General features: G+C 41.8%; 2 protein-coding genes across 13 annotated transcripts in view; one reads left to right on the forward strand and one right to left on the reverse strand.

Moving 5' to 3' along the window:
• Positions 1–35: 35 nt before the first annotated feature.
• The window catches only part of Mettl4 (Methyltransferase like 4), a 22,404-nt gene continuing 793 nt past the window's right edge, over positions 36–21,646 (reverse strand). The window contains exons 1-9 of one of the 6 annotated variants that reach the window (XM_069307029.1): positions 21,391–21,646; positions 20,888–21,315; positions 8,307–8,504; positions 6,443–6,527; positions 5,354–5,519; positions 4,016–4,261; positions 2,419–2,590; positions 2,136–2,316; positions 36–297 (exon numbers count right to left, since the gene is read on the reverse strand). The exon at positions 21,391–21,646 is cut by the window's right edge and continues 793 nt beyond it. In XM_069307029.1, coding sequence (XP_069163130.1) covers positions 152–297; positions 2,136–2,316; positions 2,419–2,590; positions 4,016–4,261; positions 5,354–5,519; positions 6,443–6,527; positions 8,307–8,471 — 1,161 coding nt within the window. In that variant the 5' untranslated portion in view covers positions 8,472–8,504; positions 20,888–21,315; positions 21,391–21,646 and the 3' untranslated portion in view covers positions 36–151. The other 5 variants (XM_045758504.2, XM_045758506.2, XM_045758505.2 and 2 more) reach the window with 5 other exon arrangements.
• LOC123768251 (uncharacterized) overlaps positions 20,067–21,646 on the forward strand; it is a 65,479-nt gene continuing 63,899 nt past the window's right edge. For 3 of the 7 annotated variants that reach the window (XM_069307008.1, XM_069307009.1, XM_069307019.1), the window contains exon 1: positions 20,100–20,526. The gene's annotated coding sequence lies outside the window, so the exon portion shown is untranslated. Of the gene's footprint in view, positions 20,700–21,646 lie in introns of all 7 variants that reach the window. The other 4 variants (XM_069307016.1, XM_069307011.1, XM_069307021.1 and 1 more) reach the window with 4 other exon arrangements.

The raw sequence follows: 21,646 nt of genomic DNA on the forward strand, positions 1-21,646 counted from the left end.
CATTAAATAATTATTGTAGTTGATGGAAAGGCTGCTTTCATTTTAATTTATTTATTAAGAGGGGTGTACATTATATCAACAATAGACTGATTTGTTTGAAATGATTTATCAAATAAAAATGACTACACAACATTGAGAAAAATCAAACATTTCATCCATCTTTATCTGAATCCTCATAAAGAAATGAATGCTGTAAACGCAGTACTTCAAGGCCATACGATGTCCACCCAGGTATTAGGCTTCGTGCAAACAACTCCAAACATCGAGCCTGCTCTGCTATGTATTCTTTCAGAAGTTCTGTTGGATAATGCAATATTAAATGCAATGTATAGAAAAGAAGAAACATTTGTACAGTATATGAAAGCTGAAAATAAATGTTTTGTATAAGGAAGTGAGTTTACAATACTGAATTGCTAAACCTTCTGGCCTTTTGTTAATAAGAACAAGTACAGTGGAAAGAACTGTAAAGAAAGGAGCTAATGCATGTGCCGTGTTGGTGGTAAGCAATCATTTACTTCATCTTTCATTCAAATAAGGAGTTTCATCCTTATTTCTACCATTAATGTATTTTCATTAAATTCAACTTGCACTACCATCCAGATAAGTTAGTAAATGTTAGGTAGCTTACCTCTCGGTATAGACCAACATATTGCTGTATATAAATTACAATAAACCTGAGTATACTAACAACAAAAAACAGGATAGCAGGTTATCATACAGACTTTAGGGTACCAACACTTTCTGGTTTGTAATTACTTGGAACACAGGCAGTCAAATGTGATGTACAAATTAAAAACCAGTGTCATTACACAAAGACCTTGCGGTTACTTTAAGACATGGATAATCCAGAAAATATGACACTTAAAGCATCACGTGTTCTACCCATGCACATGATGCCTTACTTTCCCTCGGTATCTCCATTCAGGTGTGGCCACAGCAAATGTTAATCCTGGAGGCTATTATTATTTTTTTAACTTTTTCAAGTTCTCTGATCTACAACATCCCCCCCCCCCCCTCATTTTCTCATAAAATTTTTGCACTCATACTAAAGGTCACGATCAATAAAAACAATGAAATTGGAAAAGTTCATTTGAACTGGGTAGTGTATACAAAGAATACACTAAGCTAAAATTAAATGTTTTGCCTAAGGAAGTGAGTTTACAATACTGAATTGCTAAAGAATAAATCTATCACGCAAACCATTGCATATGACCATAAATTGAATGAATTGAGAAATCGGTAAAAGCCACGAGGGTGATTTGAACCTATGCTCTGGGTACTCCCAAGATGATTTTCTCATTGATACAGTGTTAATATGATTTCTTTGTGCATAGATTGATTTACTATGAAAACTTATTTATGCAGAGTGGGAAGAAAGCAAAATGGCCCCAAGAGTTCAAATTGTCAAACACAGCGCTCCAAAAACAGCCCCTAAGTGTGGAAAACTACCACCACCTACCAGCAAATATAAAAAATATTGCCAAAACAATGGCTAAATATTTCAAGTGGGAGCATCCCAAGTTCCTGCAGGAGGTAACCAAATCAGTTGGAATTGTAATAGCTGCAAAATAAAAAAAAATAAAAGCAGTCTCCGTGGTGTAGTGGTAAGACACTCGCCTGGCGTTCCGCGAGCGCTATGTCATGGGTTCGTATCCTGGCCGGGGAGGATTTACTGGGCGCAATTCCTTAACTGTAGCCTCTGTTTAACGCAACAGTAAAATGTGTACATGGATGAAAAAACGATTCTTCGCGGCAGGGGATCGTATTCCAGGGACGATAGGATTAAGGACTTGCCCGAAACGCTACGCGTACTAGTGGCTGTACAAGAATGTAACAACTCTTGTATATATCTCAAAGCTCTATAGGCCTATGAGCAGCTAATCCAAAATAAGCTGGCTGACTGAATTACAAAGGAAGCCAAGGCAGGGGTGAGCAAAGATTTAAAATCAGCATGAGAATCAAGCTTTAAAATGTTGTGTGATTTGAGAGACCACTTTATCACTGCATAATTTGTGGCATTATAAAATACAGTACCTACTAAGTACCATTGAAATGTGATCCTTTGTGTACACTATCTTTCAAATTATTAATATTGTTCAATAACACTACTGCACTCAGTTTACAATATGTCTTACCTTCAAGAGGGGGCTTGTGTGAATGTATCCCACATGGAACGCTACAAAATACCAAACCATCTGGAATATCTTTAAAAACTATCCCAGGGCTAATCTTCCTAGCCAGCAAAACACGTTCATACGGACGTTTGCCGTGACCTGCTCCTTTGAGTGGTGTAATGAGTTCTCCAGCTTTAGTTATCTGTGGAGTCAATGGAGAATACTGTAGAGAATCCAAAAAAATTATAAAAAAAATAGAGTTTAAAACTCACGTCTTAATTTTCACATAAACAATAAAACCTGCCTTAAGCCAATACCATGTTGCAACAAGTTGCACATCCCAGACACACAGTGCTTGGACGAGTTCTTGTATAAGAGAACTATTGTTGGTGCACCAGATGACCAGAAGAGCTCCATCGTGCAGAAGATCACCTACTGGATGCTCGACTATTTCTCGCACAGTCATCATGCTGTATCTAGGGAAAAAGTTTATTAAAGTTATTCCTTGGCTGAAGTAATATTGAGGTAATGGTGAGTGTACATAAAGTTCTGCAACTGTATTTCTATATAAAATGTAATATACTCTTTGCCAATTCTTAATAAAAAGTGAGAGAATAGTAAAGGCAGCGCATTTTTGATGGATTAGCTGCATAAATAAAACCTATAGAAAATTTACTCGTTCCTAGTCTCAAAATAATTTTAAATGTACAGTACCTAAAGACAGGTGAGGCAAAGGTTCTGAAATTTTCAAAACACTGATAAGCTAATCACTAAAAAAGAAAGGCATATTTAAAACTACTCATCATTATACCTCACAGTTAAAATGAAATGGTATGTTCATAGCAACTTGGATGCATGTTGCACTAACACTATAAGCTTGAGTTCTGTAATTACAGCTATTTCATTTTAATGCAATTTAGAGTGCTTTGATACAGGAGTATTTTTTAATAGGAGGTGTGTGGCAGCATAGTGTTTATGTTGGTGGTAGTTAAAACCCATAAGGCAGGGCAATAAACATCTGTTTCCAGGCCTTGTGTAGAGAGGAAGTAAGTAAGTAATTATCAAAAGAAGGCACCAAATCGGGAAGGCTATGTAGCACCATCAAATGTGCGGAATAATCAGAGGGCGCTAAATATCACCAAGGATGTGTAGAGAGGAAGCAATATACTGTATTGTGAGGCCTATAAACTAGGTAGGAGGTAAGAAAAGAAAGTAAAGGTTTAAGAGAGTTTGGGGACAAGGAAGAGAGGGGTTTCTTTTCCGAGGCCTGGTGCAGTCTGGTGACACTGATTGCGACTGTGACCAGGGCTCCAACCCCCCCCCCACCCCTGGAAAAAACTGACGTTTTCTGCTAGCTTTTGGACAAAGTTTTGGCAGTGTGTAGTCTATAACCATAGGACTATATTATATTGAATATTGCAACCATTTGTGTAACTTGTTCATCTTTCCTGTAACTTGTACTGTAGTTTAAAAGCGTTATATGACAGAGTACTGGGAAGACGGGACACCATGAGCGTAGCTCTCATCCTGTAACTACACTTAGGTAATTACACACACACAGAAGCACCAGTTTCAAACTGATCTGGAGCACAAGCACCTGCAAGAGGGATGGGTGCCCCAGCAACACTGCCATCCACACCCGAGATGAGATGTTTAATTCTGTGTGGAAATTATATATAAATGGCAAGTTAATCCGAGTCGGATTTTTTGCTTAAACATGGCGATTATCTCATCCACAGAAAAATCTATTCCTTTTAATAATTAATTGATACTCTTTTTCAATAACATACAAATTGTTTTAAATAGAGGATATACATCTGTTTACTAAATAAAAAAAGGCAAAGGCAAAGTTATACATGTACATGTACAAAAGGCAATTGCATTATAAAAACTAGTCTTACCCATGATGAATTCCATGGTTCTGAGTTCGTCGTCTTACGTATTTATTTTGCCAAGGTGGATCCATTACAACCAAGTCAAATTTGGCTTTTGATAAGTGTGACTTAATAGCAGCAACGTCGTCACTCACGTATCGAACCCCTGGAGGCAGCATATACTTGATGCCATTCACCACATGCCCATCAAATTCACTACCACCATAATAGTTGTCCAACTGTGGCAGTTTTGTGATGGAGACTTCTGTAAATCTACAACATATTTCAATTACAAAACGAAGTTGAAATTAAAATGAATGCTAAAATTATCACTACTGTATTAACATTTTCATACATTTTACACGGAAATATATGGTATGTACTGCAGTATATTTCCGCATGAATGGGATGGTGATAAGATCTTTGCTATTTTTTACCCAAATTAATGTACAGTACAGGTATTTGCATTACTGTAGTGCAAATGATGGAACACACAGGCATACATTTTCATACAAAAATCACATGTATGAAACTACACCTAGATGTCATAAATTTGGATGACAAATATTTTCCCAATACATTAAGTTTATTTGAGGATACTTACCATATTAACATATAGTATGTACTTATGGAATATATGCAGATTATATGGTAATTTTTTAGTGCCATTTTACTGGACAAAGCACGAAATTTAGATTTTTAAAACAATAAGTTCAGAGACCAATGATCACCCAGATAAGAACTTTACCTTCTTAATTGGTATAACTAACTGTCTCGGGAAAAGGTAAGTAAATCTATTAACCATTGCACTGCGCAAAGGGCCTTTAGGCGCTCTGAGAGTTGTGCCTTTTTTTTTTAACTAGGCTATATTTTAATGATTTTTATGGTTTTCATTACTATTTGTGTTTTGAAATGGAAATAGTTGAGTTTGGAAACATTTTGACATTAACTTTACCTGAATATTTATAAAAACAACAAAAAATATGTTCTTGACAAATGCACTAAGAAGTTTTGGCTAAAACTAGGTGCACAGTGCAGGGGTTAAATTATTAATTTAACTACTGGAACTGTAATTTTATTGTTATCAATATATTACCTATATACAAACTCGTGTTCTATCAATTTAATCAAAATAAATTTAGCAAAAATTACAAACAACAATTGCTCTACATTGCTGGATATAGCAAACTACTGTAATTAGTGAGCCGAATCATCTCAGTTTGTATAAATCTGCAGTTAACTTTTGACTGATGAAAGTGCTAAGATTGTCCCATAATTTAATACAAAAATTTACATTTTGATAAAGAAATGCAAGTATGTACTGTACAGTACTGCATGTGGTATAAGCCAAGACTTTACTGCTACCTTTTCCTCAGATCTCTTAGTTGTTTATTGTTGCTTCTGTAATCATCAGCTTTTGGTACAAACTGAAACTTGCATTTGAACTCCAATCTTAACTGAAGCGACGTAAACACTTCCATGATGTGATTCACTTCTGCCTCGCACTCTTCCTCATTTTGACTCCCATGTTCTGAAATGTATAAATATACTGTAGTACAGTAATGCCAGAGTATAGGAATATTATGTTGACCAGACCACACACTAGAAGGTGAAGGGACGACGACGTTTCGGTCTGTCCTGGACCATTTTGAGGATCGACTTGAAAATGGTCCAGGACGGACCGAAACGTCATCGTCCCTTCACCTTCTAGTGTGTGGTCTGGTCAACATAATTTAGCCACGTTATTGTGACTCATCGCCTGCATAGGAATACTGTATTAGCATCAGATGGTCCTCAAGAGAATGCAATGTCAAGTAAATATACTGTAGTGTACTTATATTTGTTTTGGTTATACTGTACTGTGCTACTAACAAATTAAAAATAGAATAAATACGTTATACAGAATTTCATCAAATATCAGCTGGAATACTTTGATGCTGCACACATTTCTTATTTTTCTGCATGTTGTCTCTGGCAATAGAGCCTGGAAGTACCCAACTTATGACATATCTTGAGTGCTGAGATTATGGTTTGTAGGGGGTCTAAATGAACCACAGTGTTATGTAGCAAGATTGTACGGTACATAAACACACATGGAAATACTAGCTAGGCCAAATACTGCATAGCATATGTATATTAACTGTTATACGTGTACAGACACAAGTATGGTACATGTACATGAACAAATATAAAGTGTACACACGCAGATATAACAAATAAATACAGTACCGTATAGTACATGCACAAGTTAAAGAAAAAACCATTTCATTTCACAGAAACGGACATAAGTTTCCTAAAGTGTCATCACGCTTTACATGATTTTTTTTTTTTTTTTTTTTTTTTTGCAGGGATATTCCTGCGCGGGCCCTAAGCCTCTGGCTGGCCCACTAATGGTTTACATGATGGATATGACACAAAAATATGAGGAAAAATGTAAATAAATAAATACAATACCTTTCTTTTTCTTTTTCTTTGCTGGTTGTGTAGGGGGGTCACCATCCCCTTCCAGTTCTCTGGCTACTTTCTCTGCTTGACCATCCTAAAGGAAAAAGCCAAATTAGCAATATTGTGCAGATAAATTGAAAGTGCTTTGAATTATCATCTGCAAACTTCAGACAAAATTGTACCCCTAGAAATGACAACCACACCTCCATGTGAGGTAATCTGTTTCCCCATTTTTGTTATTTTGTAATTCCTACAGTTTTTAATTTTAATGTCATTGTACCATAGATATGAATATGTCACCAAAAGCAGAGGCTCAAAGCAAGCAATTACTGTGTAACATTTCTGTCCGTCTTAGACCACATGACTTGTTAATAGTCCAGGACGGACGGAGATGTTTCCATTTCTTTATTTTCTGTTGTAAGGTTTTGTCATCTTATCTGTAGCCACATTACTGTAACAACATTTGCAAAGTGGGCAGTTTTTACAAACATGAGCACTATGGGGCATAGCATTAACTGAAAGCACAGAAACAGCGTGTAAAATAGATAGTAGTATAACATGGTGCTTGCAAAGTACCAAGAGCAAGGAAAACTATTATGCAGCAGTCAGTTCAGTATACAGTAGGATGCCATGTTGTGTAGTGCACCACAATGCATTGACTGAAAGTGATGCAGTCATATCACTACTCAATTGCACGACAGGGATCATTCTGCAAACCATCCTCAAGAATCATGCACATGTTGAATTGGAAATACAATGGCACCTCGACCTACGATTGCCCTGACTTACGACAATTTCGAGTTACGATATAAATTTGATTGGAAAATGCGACTCGACTTACGATAGTGTCGTCGACTAACATATTCGTTGATACACGTTCGGGTCAACCGAGCGCATGGTTCATGGTCGTGCTGGCCGTCCTGCCTCAATTTACTAGAGCCGCTCGCTTACTGACAATCACGCTTATAAGAAATTCAATTTTTTTGGAATGGGTCCCATGGGTTCCAAGAAAGTCAGTGGTAAGGTTCAACATATGAAAACACATGTGAGGATGGACATAGAGGCAGCTGAGCAAATTTCTTCTGGGAAGGAGGAGGCAACACAGAATGTCCCTTCCTCAACAATTAGGAATTGGTGTTGACTGTGGGAAGAAATGCATACTTTTGTTGAAACGACTCGCCCAGAGCAAGCTGAAGTAGGCCGTTGCCTTAACCTTTTCAATGACACTGTGATGCATCACTACAGACAAATGTTAAAATGAAGGGAAAAACAAGTGTCGGTAGACAAATTTTTAGAGACAAATAAGCAGTGAACCACAACCAGGTCCTAGTGGTATGCAGGCAAAACATAGGAGAGAGTGTACCCCATCACTGCCTGATGTTATAATGGAAGGGGACTCCCCTTCCAAACAGTAACACCTCTCCTCCTCCTCCTCATCACCATCTTCCATACACCATCAAGAGTCCACCATAAAGGTAAGATAAACATATGTACTGTATTGTAGTTAGAGAAAAAAATTGTATTCAGTATAAAATGTATTTTTAAGTTAATATTTTTGCAGATGTGGAACGGATTAATTCAATTCCCTTTATTTCTTATGGGGAAAATTGCTTCGACTTACTATACATCTCTGGAAACGGATTACCATCGTAAATCGAGGTCCCACTGTAATGTGCATACAAGCATTTGAAACAAACACACAATAGTCAATATCAGACCCCCTAATAGTGACGACCAGGGCTGAGAGAAATGCACATTTTGAGGATTAAACAAAAATATTTTAATCATTATTGCAAGATATATATATATATATTCACCTATTAGACAAATTAGCATTATGAATGTAACAAAATGAATACTGTATTTATATTACCATCAAATATGGTGTTCGAAGATCAAATAAATCTTGAAACTTTATTCTGATATATTTGGAAGGTTCATCTTCTCGGAGGTTAAATTTGTGCTTCCTGATTAATTCCATTATCCAGGACTCATGGTCTATAATGGCACTCTTCTCATCAACATATACGACAGCCATTCTTCATATAAAAAGTGTAACGATGCTAGTAGCCTGTGGAATAATGGTAGAATCAAATGAAGGAATGAAAAGATATGTTTAAAGGGGAAAATATACACAGATAAATAAAAAATTACAACAGTTTTGCCCAGTTGATGATTATCATATGTAAATAACAGGAGAATGTGCAATGAAGTACAATACTGTATAAACAAATCCACAAGGGCCGTGACGAGGATTCGAACCTACGTCCGAGATCATCCCAGACGCTGCCTTAATCGACTGAGCTACGACATGGTCAAAAAGAGTTGAAACTGAAGTTCTACTGAACTTACTGGATCCTGCAGCCTCTCCGAGACACAAACCAGGGTTTTACACAACTCCCCCCTGCACTCGAGCTATGTCAATAGGCTGTTCTACCTCTTCACCCTTACTTCAATACACACAGAAATCACAATAACGTGATGCATCAGTGAACAAACCCTTGTGGATTTGTTCATCTATGTATCACATTATCATGATTTCTGTGTGTAATACAGTACTGTACAGTATCTTTAAATAGCACCATTGTTTAAGGGTTAAAGGTATAGCTTATGGCACATGTAATCCACACTAAAAACAAAAAAAATCTAAGTTCTTGATGAAAACAATTACAAATGTAAAATGCCTACAGATTTATGAAAAAACAAAAAATTCAACCAATCAGTTCATAATATGAACAATATATAATTATTTTATTATAATAATAATATATAATTGTACATTATAATAATGGTAATAGTTTATTAAAAAAAATATTACATGGAGCATGACTATAGTACATTTAACATGTATGTATATAAATACAGTATTTTGTAAAGAGTGCTAATGACATATAGGTTAAAGAGCAATACACTTAATATATATACTCATTGTGAGTGTAAAACTTTAGTTACTAATTCAAGATTATTTTTACTGGGCATTTATAGATTAGGCTAACTTCTGTTTAGTTAATAAATTAGGTGTTGTCAAACTATATAGCGCAAAACATTAGGTGTTGTCAAACTATATACAGGAAGACATTAGAACAGTCAGGCTATATAGAGCAAGAAACCGAAACATTGTACATACTAGTGGCTTTAGGTATTGTACGTACTAGCTCTATCTATAAATCAATCAGAATGTTTGTAACATTGCATCTATGTATGTACTTTTCCTAAATAAAATATATTATTATTATTATTATTATTAAAAGACATTTGGTGTAGCAGGTTCAAGTGTGTCTCAGCTCTTAGTCCCTAAGCCCTCTGGATAAAGGATAAAAATTATTATTCTACAAATCCGGATACATTATTCTGTATCCAATTACGACTGTGGCTGTTATTCAGAGACTTCTCGCAGTAATCTTAAGAAAGCGCTGCGATATATCTATGGTCCCCTCTTCATTTCCGACAAATTCACAAATCTTCACAATTCTTAAATTTGTCAAGAGTTTGTTATGAAATACAGTACCAGTGCTTCTGAGGTTATTTAAGACTTCATTAATAAAACAATTCTGCGATGAAATGTGATGAAAATTACAGTAATTAAAGTGAAATCTTGAGAAAGTGCTGCACCTTCTCAGAGATTGGCCGGCCTGCAATAATACACAGAAGACAACCATTCTCACATTCAGTCTTAAAGTAAACTTATATGAAGTCTAATACTTCAATGTAAACTTATACCAAGTCTAATATTTCAATGTAAACTTATTCCAAGCCTATTACTCCAGTCTTATACAAAGTCTAATATATATATAATAATAATTCACTGTGTCGGGGGACAGGCAGACTGTATATACATACAGTACATGTTAAGCTTATATCGAGGTCCTCCTCCCCCCCCCCCCGAGGATACAACCCCACAACAAGCTGATTGATTGATTGATGAAGATCAAGCCAGCCAAGAGGTGGCACAGGCATGAATAGCCCCGTAAACAAGTAAACAAGTTGACTAACTCCTGGGTGCCTGTTTACTGCTAGGTGGACTGCGGGGGGGAGTGGATATAGGAAAAGCGGGATTAATTAAGGGTGTGAGTAGGTGGTGGGTCCGTCTAATTACCACAAGCTACACAAAGCTTCCTGGCAATACATTAGTAATGAATAAATATTATATGTTAGGTTAGGTTGACCTAACCTAACCTAACCTAACCGACGCTTGGCTCGTCGACTTGATTTGGCGTCACCAGCTCTTTATTTTCGTCTAATTTCTTTATAAACAGATACTTTTTCAGATTAAAATTATGTTTTTTCGTGTTGTACATTCAGCACCAACATTATAATGAGTAAATATATCATATTTATTCATTACTAACGTATTGCCAGGAAGCTTTGTGAAGCTTGTGGTAATTAGACGGACCGTAGGTGGTTACCCATCCAGTTACTGGCCAGGAACACCACACACACACAGGGGACCACTGGCCGCGTCAGGAAGGTTATATAGGGACCGCCTCATACACTTTTCCTTCCTCTCCCAAAAAATGGGAAGCTAAACTCTGGGGGGGGGAAGCTGGGACAGGGAGTCCACGTCTCACAACTCAAAGTTACCTGAGGGGCCATACTATCCCCCCTCCATGGGGACAGGAAGCCGACGACTTTGCCTGAAATGCTGTGGGTATTAGTGGCTTTATTTATTGCATGTACTAGCTCTATCTATAAATCCAACATTATGTTTGTAATTCATTTTCTATTTATATACCTTTACCTGAATAAAAAATCTAAATTTAAAGGTCCCCCTTCCCTTCCCATGGCAGTGTGGCTGAAGATTTTTTATATCTGTATTTTAAACAAGTAATTCTACAAGTCATATTCAGAAGGAAATATCTGCTTTGGAGAAAGTTCCACACCGAGCGTTAAGAACAGTGCCAGAACTAAGTGGACCACAGAACTAACTAGTAATAACACTACAAACCAGCCATTACTAAAGCTCATCCCATCGAAACTTATAATACTGAACAACTTTGAGAATACTGATCCAGAACACTTCTTTAAAAGGTCAAATTTAACACACACAAGGAGTTACATAGCTTCAACCTCAAGCCACAATGTAGGGAAGACAGACTGGGTTTTTTTCACCTATAGGGTAATGAACAAATGGAACCGCTTACCCGTCGAAGCAGTAAATACTAAAACATTGCTGTAATTAAAAATCCAGGTGGATAAAATTATAAAGACAAATGGGAGGACCTTTGACAAACTGCCGGCTTCCTGTCCTCGCGGAGACTACTAGAGATGGTGGCACATGAGTAACCTTAGGTATACACAGGCTTCCTGTCCCAGACAATGAGAATTATAAATGATTCAGACAACTTTTTAACCTTGAGTTATACAAGGGTGGTATGAGAGATGTCAAGAGGAAGAGTTGGAGGAGAAAGAGGGAGAAAGAAGGAAAAAAGAGGAAGACATTATATAGTGAGAGGTTCTAGGCAGAGGGAGAATTAAGAGGGAAGGTGTAGAGGAAGAATTAAGAGGGAAGGTGTAGAGGAAGAATTAAGAGGGAAGGTGTAGAGGAAGAATTAAGAGGGAAGGTGCAGTGGAAGAATTAAGAGGGAAGGTGTAGAGGAAGAATTAAGAGGGAAGGTGCAGAGGGAGAATTAAGAGGGAAGGTGTAGAGGAAGAATTAAGAGGGAAGGTGCAGAGGAAGAATTAAGAGGGAAGGTGTAGAGGAAGAATTAAGAGGGAAGGTGCAGAGGGAGAATTAAGAGGGAAGGTGTAGAGGAAGAATTAAGAGGGAAGGTGCAGAGGGAGAATTAAGAGGGAAGGTGTAGAGGAAGAATTAAGAGGGAAGGTGTAGAGGAAGAATTAAGAGGGAAGGTGCAGAGGGAGAATTAAGAGGGAAGGTGTAGAGGAAGAATTAAGAGGGAAGGTGCAGAGGAAGAATTAAGAGGGAAGGTGTAGAGGAAGAATTAAGAGGGAAGGTGCAGAGGGAGAATTAAGAGGGAAGGTGTAGAGGAAGAATTAAGAGGGAAGGTGCAGAGGGAGAATTAAGAGGGAAGGTGTAGAGGAAGAATTAAGAGGGAAGGTGTAGAGGGAGAATTAAGAGGGAAGGTGTAGAGGAAGAATTAAGAGGGAAGGTGTAGAGGAAGAATTAAGAGGGAAGGTGTAGAGGGAGAATTAAGAGGGAAGATGCAGAGGGAGAATTAAGAGGGAAGGTGTGGAGGAAGAATTAAGAGGGAAGGTGTAGAGGAAGAAAATCAGCTCTCCAAATATTTATAATTAAATATTCATCTTACACCTAGACTTCCTTGCTCCATATTGACTGGCCATTACTGCTCCCCCTCTGCCCAACTGTTTAGTCCGGAATTATCTACGTACTCCAGTAACTGTCCTCATACAAGGCCAGTCACAAACCCTGGCCCGTGATTATTAGTCGCGTCACACTACCAACACATAAGGGTGCCTGTGGCTGAGTGGCCAGCGCTCTGGATTCGTAGTCATATGACCCGGGGATCGATCCCCGGCGATGGCGGAAACAAATGGGCAGTTTCTTTCACCCTGATTCCCCCGTTACCTAGCAGTAAATAGATGGCTGGGAGATAGACAGCTGTTACGGGCTGCTTCCTTGGGTGTGTGTGTGTGTGGGGGGGGGAATAGTTAGTAATAGTTGATTGACAGTTGAGAGGCGGGCCGAAAGAGCAGAGCTCAACCCCCGTAAGCACAACTAGGTGAATACACCACCACACCACCATACCCGCTGGTTACTCAGTACTGTGAGTCAGTACCGTACAATACTGAGTACTGTACAGTACAGTACTCAGTACTGTGAGCCAGTACTGCACAGTACTCAGTACTGTGAGCCTGTATGACTGTCCACCAGTCTACCACCCGCTCAGCGCCCTCTATAATTCATACGTATAATCTCCCGTGATAACTTACCCCTATAATTTATCTGGAGACCTTTATAAGTAACCTTTAATATATTCTCTGCCATCACTTCCCCTCGGTATATATTATTTTTACTATTTGTGCCGACACGATCGAGCTCTTAGCTCTTGGACCCCGCCTTTCTAACCATTGGTTGTTTAATGTTCTGAGCTAATTCACACTCAACCATTTGGGCTGGACGGTAGAGTGACGGTCTCGTTTCTTGCAGGTCAGCGTTCAATCCCCGACCGTCCAAGTGGTTGGGGCACCATTCCTTCCCACCCTCCGTCCCATCCCTAATCCTTATCCATTCCAAGTGCAATATAGTCAGTTGTACTCACCTAGTTGTGCTTATGGGGGTTGAGCTTTGGCTCTTTGGTCCCGCCTCTCAACGGCCAATCAACTGGTGTACAGGTTCCTGAGCCTATTGGGCTCTATCATATGTACATTTGAAACTGTGTATGGAGTCAGCCTCCACCACATCACTTTGTGTGTGCGAGGATAAAGATTAGGGGGTGGGACGGATGAAAGGAATGGTGTTCAGCCATCACCCACTTGGAGGGTCGGGGATTGAACGCCGATCTCCAAGAAGTGAGATCGTCACTCAACCGTCCAGTCCAAGTGGGTGGACATAACGCTTAGTAACTACCCACAGTCTTGGCCTTCACCACCTTCTACCTTCGAGAGAGAGAGAGAGAGAGAGAGAGAGAGAGAGAGAGAGAGAGAGAGAGAGAGAGAGAGAGAGAGAGAGAGAGAGAGAGAGAGAGAGAGAGAGAGAGAGAGAGAAAGAAAGAAAGAAAGAAAGAGAGAGAGAGAGAGAGAGAGAGAGAGAGAGAGAGAGAGAGAGAGAGAGAGAGAGAGAGAGAGAGAGAGAGAGAGAGAGAGAGAGAGTGAAAGAAAGAAAGAGAGAGAGAGAGAGAGAGAGAGAGAGAGAGAGAGAGAGAGAGAGAGAGAGAGAGAGAGAGAGAGAGAGAGAGAGAGAGAGAGAGAGAGAGAGAGAGAGAGAGAGAGAGAAAGAAAGAAAGAAAGAAAGAAAGACAGAGAGAGAGAGAGAGAGAGAGAGAGAGAGAGAGAGAGAGAGAGAGAGAGAGAGAGAGAGAGAGAGAGAGAGAGAGAGAGAGAGAGAGAGAGAGAGAGAGTGAAAGAGTGTGCGTGATAGAAAGAGAGAGAGAATTTGATGCTAATTTGAATTAAAGATAAGGATGACCTTGTGGGCAGTGGGAGGGAAGGAGGAGCGGAGGAAGGACTAAGGAGGAGGAGAGGAGGTGGGGCACAGGAGGAGAGGAGGAGGAGCAGAGGAGGGGCGGAGGAGGAGGGGCAGAAGACGCTGAGAGCCAAGGAGGGCAGGACACTGACCAAGGCCCTCCCCCGCCCCCACCTCCGGCACCACTATGAGAAGTGCACACTACAAGGCCCTCACTGTGCTGGGCCCCTTAGTGGCCGGCCCTATACCCTCACTGCTCCCTATCTCACCCCCAGCTCCTGGGCTACCCCAGCCCCAGTTGATGTAGTACCCCAGCCCCAGCTACTGTGGTACACTATCCCCAGCTGCTGTGGTACCTTAGCCCCAGCTGTTGTGGTATCCCAGCCCCAGCTGCTGCAGTACCCTAGCCCCAGCTGGTACCACAGCCCCGGCTACTGTGGTACCCCAGCCCCAGCTATTCTGGTACCCCAGCCCCAGCTGGTATCTCAGCCCCAGCTGTTGTGGTACCCATTTCCTCAGATGGTGTGGTACTCCACTCCCAGCTGGTGGTGATGGAAAGAGTGAGAGTGAGTGAGGGAGGGAGGGAGAGTGTGGGGTCAGGAGGTACACTGCTGACATTAGTACCAACATAGTCTCAACAGTGAAAGTGGTCGACTCACTCTCCACTACATTCACAGCTGATTTTTCACCTTTATCTCTGTGCTCCTCAATAGGCCACACACACACGTTCATACATACTATATATAAATGCATACATACGAACATACGGGAAGGTAACCTTAAAGTTCAGTGGTGATGGTAGCAGTGATGTTGGTATAGGGCGACCCCCTAGCTGCCTGGCATCGTATCCTCTGAGGGGTCCTACAGTGGGTTATAGCTGTCTTGGGGCCATTCAACCTCTCCTCATATATATATATATCCCCTGCCATATATACATATATATATCCCCTGCCATATATATATATATATCCCCTGCCATATATATATATATATATATATATATATGTCAGACCACGGAGGAAAAATGAAACAGGAATTTCCTTAAGTACTTTCTTATATTAAATACATCTCCAGAAGTACCCTGAAGATGTATTTAATATACGAAAGTACTTAAGGAAATTCCTGTTTCATTTTTCCTCCGTGGTCTGACATTGTCACATTCTTAATCACGTGTTTATTTTCGTGATATACACACACACATATATATATATATATATATATATATATATATATATATATATATATATATATATATATATATATATATGTATATATATATATATATATATATATATGTACTGTATTTCCATCACATTACCCATCGCGATTTTCGTGATTAAATCCGACACAAACTCACACTGGAAAAGAATACTTTGGACATGATCACTGCATACAAAATACTCAGTCTACATGATAGACCAAACCGTGCGACACAGGATAACACCGGCAGGGTTGATAATATAAACTAATATATGCATAATAATGACATTTCAAACGGTGTAGAAGGAATCTGTGATGGCACTTAACAGCCAGTGTTACTTTATTCGCGTCAGAGTACACGGCACCGGCCCGGAACTCACCTAGCGAGGCACAAGAACCATCTTCACCACTACAGTATTACAACTAGACTAGTACATCCATTAAGATATCTGAGCTAAGAGGAAACGTTACCAGAAATCATCTAGCAATTCCAGAAGTGAAGGATAAAAAGGAATATGATCGTTATATACAAGATACTGAGGGAAATAAGCATGGATAGCCTCTTCCACCGAGAGTACAGGCTAATATAGGACATTGGTGAGAGACAATCGACTTGAGAATGGTCCAGGACGGACCGAAACGTCGTCGTCCCTTCAACTTCTAGTGTGTGGTCTGGTCAACATTGGCGAGAGATGGAAGGAACGTGAAGGTGGTGGTTGTACGTGTGGTCAACACGTAGGATGTGGAGGTCGCCTCCATCCAACCTCCAAAGGCAAACGCGACGCACAACTCAAATGTCAAGTGAATAAGAACGCACTTAAATATGCCAGGTGGGACCTGAAGAGCTACGTCTCATTCCCTGCACACTGAGAGCTCCACATCACTGCCAGGCACACGCACGCGCGCGCACACACACAAGGCAGTGATGTGTATGGAGGCTGACTCCATACACAGTTTCAAATGTAGATATGATAGAGCCCAATAGGCTCAGGAACCTGTACACCAGTTGATTGAGGCGGGACCAAAGAGCCAGAGCTCAACCCCCGCAAGCACAACTAGGTGAGTACATGTGACTGGCCTATGTGAAGCCAGTCTTAGAGTATGCCGCACCATCGTGGAACCCCCATCTAAAAGAAAAACACATAAGGAAGCCCTAAAAGGTGCAGAAGTTTGCAACGAGACTCGTCCCAGATATGCGAGGGATGAGGTACGAAGACAGACTGAAGGAACTAAACCTGACGACGTTAGAAAGGAGGAGGGAGAGGGGAGGGGAGATATGATACAGACGTATAAAATACTTAAGAGGGATTGACAAGGTAGAAAGAGGAAATGTTTACAATGAATAACAATAGAACAAGGGGGCACGGATGGAAATAAGCTTGAGACACATATGTGTCATAGAGATGGTAGAAAGTTTTCTTTTTGCGTAAGGTTAGTGAGTAAATGGAATGACCTAAAGGAGCAGATCGTAGAGACTAACACCATTTATAACTTTAAAAGCAGGTACGATAGGAAAATAGTCCAGGAGTCATTGCATTAGACAGCCAACGGCTAGAAATGCGGGGTCCAAAAACTAGAGCTCGATCCTGCAGGCACAAATAGGTGAGTATATACACAGGTTTCAAAGCGTTATACGACAAAGAGTACTGGGAAGACGGGACGCCACGAGCGTAGCTCTCGTCCTGTAGCCACACTTAGGTAATTACACAAACACACACACACTACAGTGGACAACGCTTCGGGGTCGTAGTCCTGTGGGTTCGATCCCCGGCCTAAGCGGAAACAAATGGGCAGTTTCTTTCACGTAATGGCACTGTTCACCAAGCAGTAGTAAGTACCTGGGAGTTAGACAACTGCTACGGCCTGTTTCCTGGAAATGTGTGCGTGTGTGTGTGTGTATTAGAGATAAATATATGTAGTAGATATAAGAGGAAAAATAGATTGGTTAGAAAGGCGGGGTCCAAGAGCTTATAGCTCTTGTACCCCGCCTTAATGGGCTTGGAGCGTGAGAGTAAGTACAGACGGATTGGTCATCATCTTGAGTCATAAGCCACAAGTTCCCATAAACTGCGTAAGAAAAACACCATGACGTAGCACAGCCAAACTTAAGAACAGCCTCTCCACTCAACAAATCCACAAGGGCCGTGACGAGGATTCGAACCTACGTCTCGCCTCTCCAAACCTGAGCACGTTCTCGTTCATACTTCTCAGCTGATGTAAGACCGGCCCAAGACCGACCCTGGCCTACACCAAGCAAGACCTCTAACTTACAATACATTGACCAAACTTAACATAACAAAGTCAGTAATTCATGTTTTTAAAATAATCTAATAATATTAGTTTAAATAAACCAATTAGATTTTTTATATAACGAATATATATATATATATATATATATATATATATATATATATATATATATATATATATATATATATATATATATATATATATATCCATTACTTTGACTCGTATTCTCGTATTATATTAAAAACATGAATTACTGACTTTGTTATGTTAAAATAATAAAAAAAATAAAATATATATTTACAAAAATTAAAAATAAATAATATATATATATATATATATATATATATATATATATATATATATATATATATATATATATATATATATATATATATATATATATATACACACACACTCAGTTCTCAAGAACCTAAAAACTGTATTAAAAAACTTTCAAGATGCTCCAGCTTCAGTGTTAAGACCTAAAATGCATATAATTCAGGCACCATGTGAGCTGCAATTTGTATTGAGTGGCGACTATCAACTACTTCACACTGACTATTTTCAATGTTACCTTTGTATTATTGCTTTGTGATAACAAATTTATTGGTCCCTGATTATCATTACCATACACGAGTTAACATATATATTACTACTCAATGCTGCCTATAGCAATACGCGTTAGTTAACAACTTGTGTGTCCACAGCCACTGTCAGCCTGGACCACTCAACTCCTGCTGGAGGTCTTAGTGGAGGACAGGGAGAGGTCTTAGAGGAGGCCAGAGAGAGGTCTTAGTGGAGGACAGGGAGAGGTCTTAGAGGAGGCCAGGGAGAGGTCTTAGAGGAGGCCAGGGAGAGGTCTTAGAGGAGGCCAGGGAGAGGTCTTAGAGGAGGCCAGGGAGAGGTCTTAGAGGCCAGGGAGAGCGTCTTAGAGGCCAGGGAGAGGTCTCAAGAGGAGGCCAGGGAGAGCGTCTTGAGGCCAGGGAGAGCGTCTTAGAGGCCAGGGAGAGGTCTCAAGAGGAGGCCAGGGAGAGCGTCTTGAGGCCAGGGAGAGCGTCTTAGAGGCCAGGGAGAGGTCTCAAGAGGAGGCCAGGGAGAGCGTCTTAAGAGGCCAGGGAGAGCGTCTCAGAGAGCATCTCCACAGTGTAAGGTGAGACCCGAGTCTGAGCGGGACCGCCCCCGCCCCGGCCACCCACACACTACACCCCCTCATATAGCACCCGATTTTAAGCAATACAAGTGTTGTTAAGCAAATACATCACAAGACGAGACAGTTATATGGCATAGGGCGAAACAGGTTCATAAGATAAGCCCGAGCAACAGCTCACGTCAGCTGTTTTTCTCCATTTGTGGGTGGAGTTGAGGGTGGAAGAACGGGGTTTGCTGCGGCTTATTTTCTCCCTTATAATCCACGCCCTCTACCTCCTCCTCTAGGCCAGCCACTCACTACACGCCATGTTAAAGTGACGTACAAATCATCACCCGCGATGTCACTCGCCACTTGGGCGTCTCAACGCTGTACTAAATAGGGGAAAATGATGAATTTCAACTGATACTATTTCTCGGCTCGGCTCACTAGGGGCCATGCGCGCTCGCTCCGTGACGTCACCGTTTGGCCCCGCCCCCCGAGCCTTCCCATTGGTGGGTTCCGCCTCTTGTCAGGAAATGATATTTGGAGAGCTAGCATTTCTACTTGCAATTTTCTAGATCCTCTATGCTAGGGCTCTCATTCTGGCCCCATACAGCTCTCCGGCAACATGCTGCTCCAAATGTGGCTCTTTTACTCTATATTCTCCGAGCAGGATTGGTCTTGGAGATACGACACATTGAGAGGTTACCACCGTCCTACAGCAGTGCCTGACGTGTGAATAGTGTACTTCAGTTTGACCTACATCAAGCACAGACGGCTAGAGCAAGTCCATCACGACTCATCACCGCAATTAATAATCTCAAATGAGGCGAAGACGTGTCATTACTCTGGGAAGACACAATGTAAACAGTTGCCGTACGACTTCCTGGGCCCTCCTGCCGGCTGATCGGCATCATGTTTGTCAGTGACGTCACTCTATGGCGACACTTAATGGAGACGTCGCACTTGACATCAGTCGGTATTAAGACGCTGGTGGCTTGATAACCTGCAGAAGTGAGTGTGTGAAGGAGGGTCAGACGGTGGTGCTGGGCCCCAGGAGGAGCCAGCGACACACACATACACGCACCAGGGGGGCGGGGCCTGGGAGCCCTGACGTCACGGATTGAATGGGTCACACAACAGTCGCCACCTTGTTGTAAGATGCTGTGTCCTGCCCTCATGTTTCCCCCCACAGACTGGCCCGCTCCCCACCCACGCCCCTCGCCACCACCCCACCGCCACGAGCACCCATTACCGCTGCCCGTGCCCGCCCTAGCCGCCCCCGGGGAGACGCGGGCGTGGGTGTAATAAGGGAGGATAGATGAGGGTGTGGGCGGGGTGCGGCACGGGGCGGGGGGGAGGCCGTGCGCGGGTGAGGGCGGCCCCGTAGCGGCCTGGAACGTTAGAGGATGGGTGAGTGTCTCTTGATTATTATTTTACTGATAAAAATATGAGGGAAAACACGAGTTTCAGCCATGGCCGAGGCGCCAGCCGACGCCTAACACTCTCGTGCATAGAAAATGAGCACAGTGACCAGAGTGAACAGTGACGGTGGGGGAATCGTGAGGAAATTAAAAAAATCTTCGGTGGGTGTCGGGGACGTGGCTTAGTTCCGTGTGTGTGTGTGTGTGTGTGTGTGGGGCGGTGTGCGTGTGTGTGCGGCGGGTGTGTGTGTGTGTGTCTGTGGTGTGTGGTGTGTGTGTGTGTGTGGTGGTCTCCAACACTGCTCCACCACAACACCAACACTACCACCCTTCACTCACAGTTTGTTTACCTTGGCCACGGCAATATTTATGTTGTGCTTCGTCAGGTGTGTTGACGGCGGCGGTGGTGGTGGAGTGTTTGTGCTGGTGACCACCTCCAGGGGCCTCTACCGCCTCCAGGGGACGTCCTGTGGGAGTGGTAGTGTTGGTGACCACCTCCAGGGGCATCCTCAGCCTCCAGAGGCATCCTGTAGGAGGGGTAGTGCTAGTGACCTCCTCCAGGGGACGTCCTGTGGGACTGGTAGTGAACTCATCCTCCAGGGGACGTCCTGTGGAACTGGTAGTGCTGGTGTCCTCCTCCAGGGGACGTCCCGTGGGAGTGGTAGTGCTGGTGACCACCTCCAGAGGCCTCCTCCTCCTCCAGGGGACGTCCTGTAGGAGTGGTAGTGCTAGTGACCTCCTCCAGGGGACGTCCTGCAGGAGTGGTAGTGCTGGTGACCTTCAGAGGACGTCCTGTAGGAGTGGTAGTGACTTCTTCCAGGGGACGTCCTGTAGGAGTGGTAGTGCTAGTGACCTTCAGAGGACGTCCTGTAGGAGTGGTAGTGCTGGTGACCTCCTCCAGGGGACGTCCTGCAGGAGTGGCAGTGTTGGTGACCTCCTCCAGGGGACGTCCTGTGGGACTGGTAGTGCTAGTGACCTCGACCACCTCCAGGGGACGTCCTGCAGGAGTGGTAGTACTGGTGACCACCACCTCCTCTTCCAGAGGACGTCCTGTAAAAGTGGTAGTGACCTCATTATCCAAGGGGGCGTCCTGTAGGAGTGGTAGTGCT

The sequence above is a fragment of the Procambarus clarkii genome, chromosome 59 (assembly GCF_040958095.1).
Source record: "Procambarus clarkii isolate CNS0578487 chromosome 59, FALCON_Pclarkii_2.0, whole genome shotgun sequence".
Taxonomy (NCBI): domain Eukaryota; kingdom Metazoa; phylum Arthropoda; class Malacostraca; order Decapoda; family Cambaridae; genus Procambarus; species Procambarus clarkii.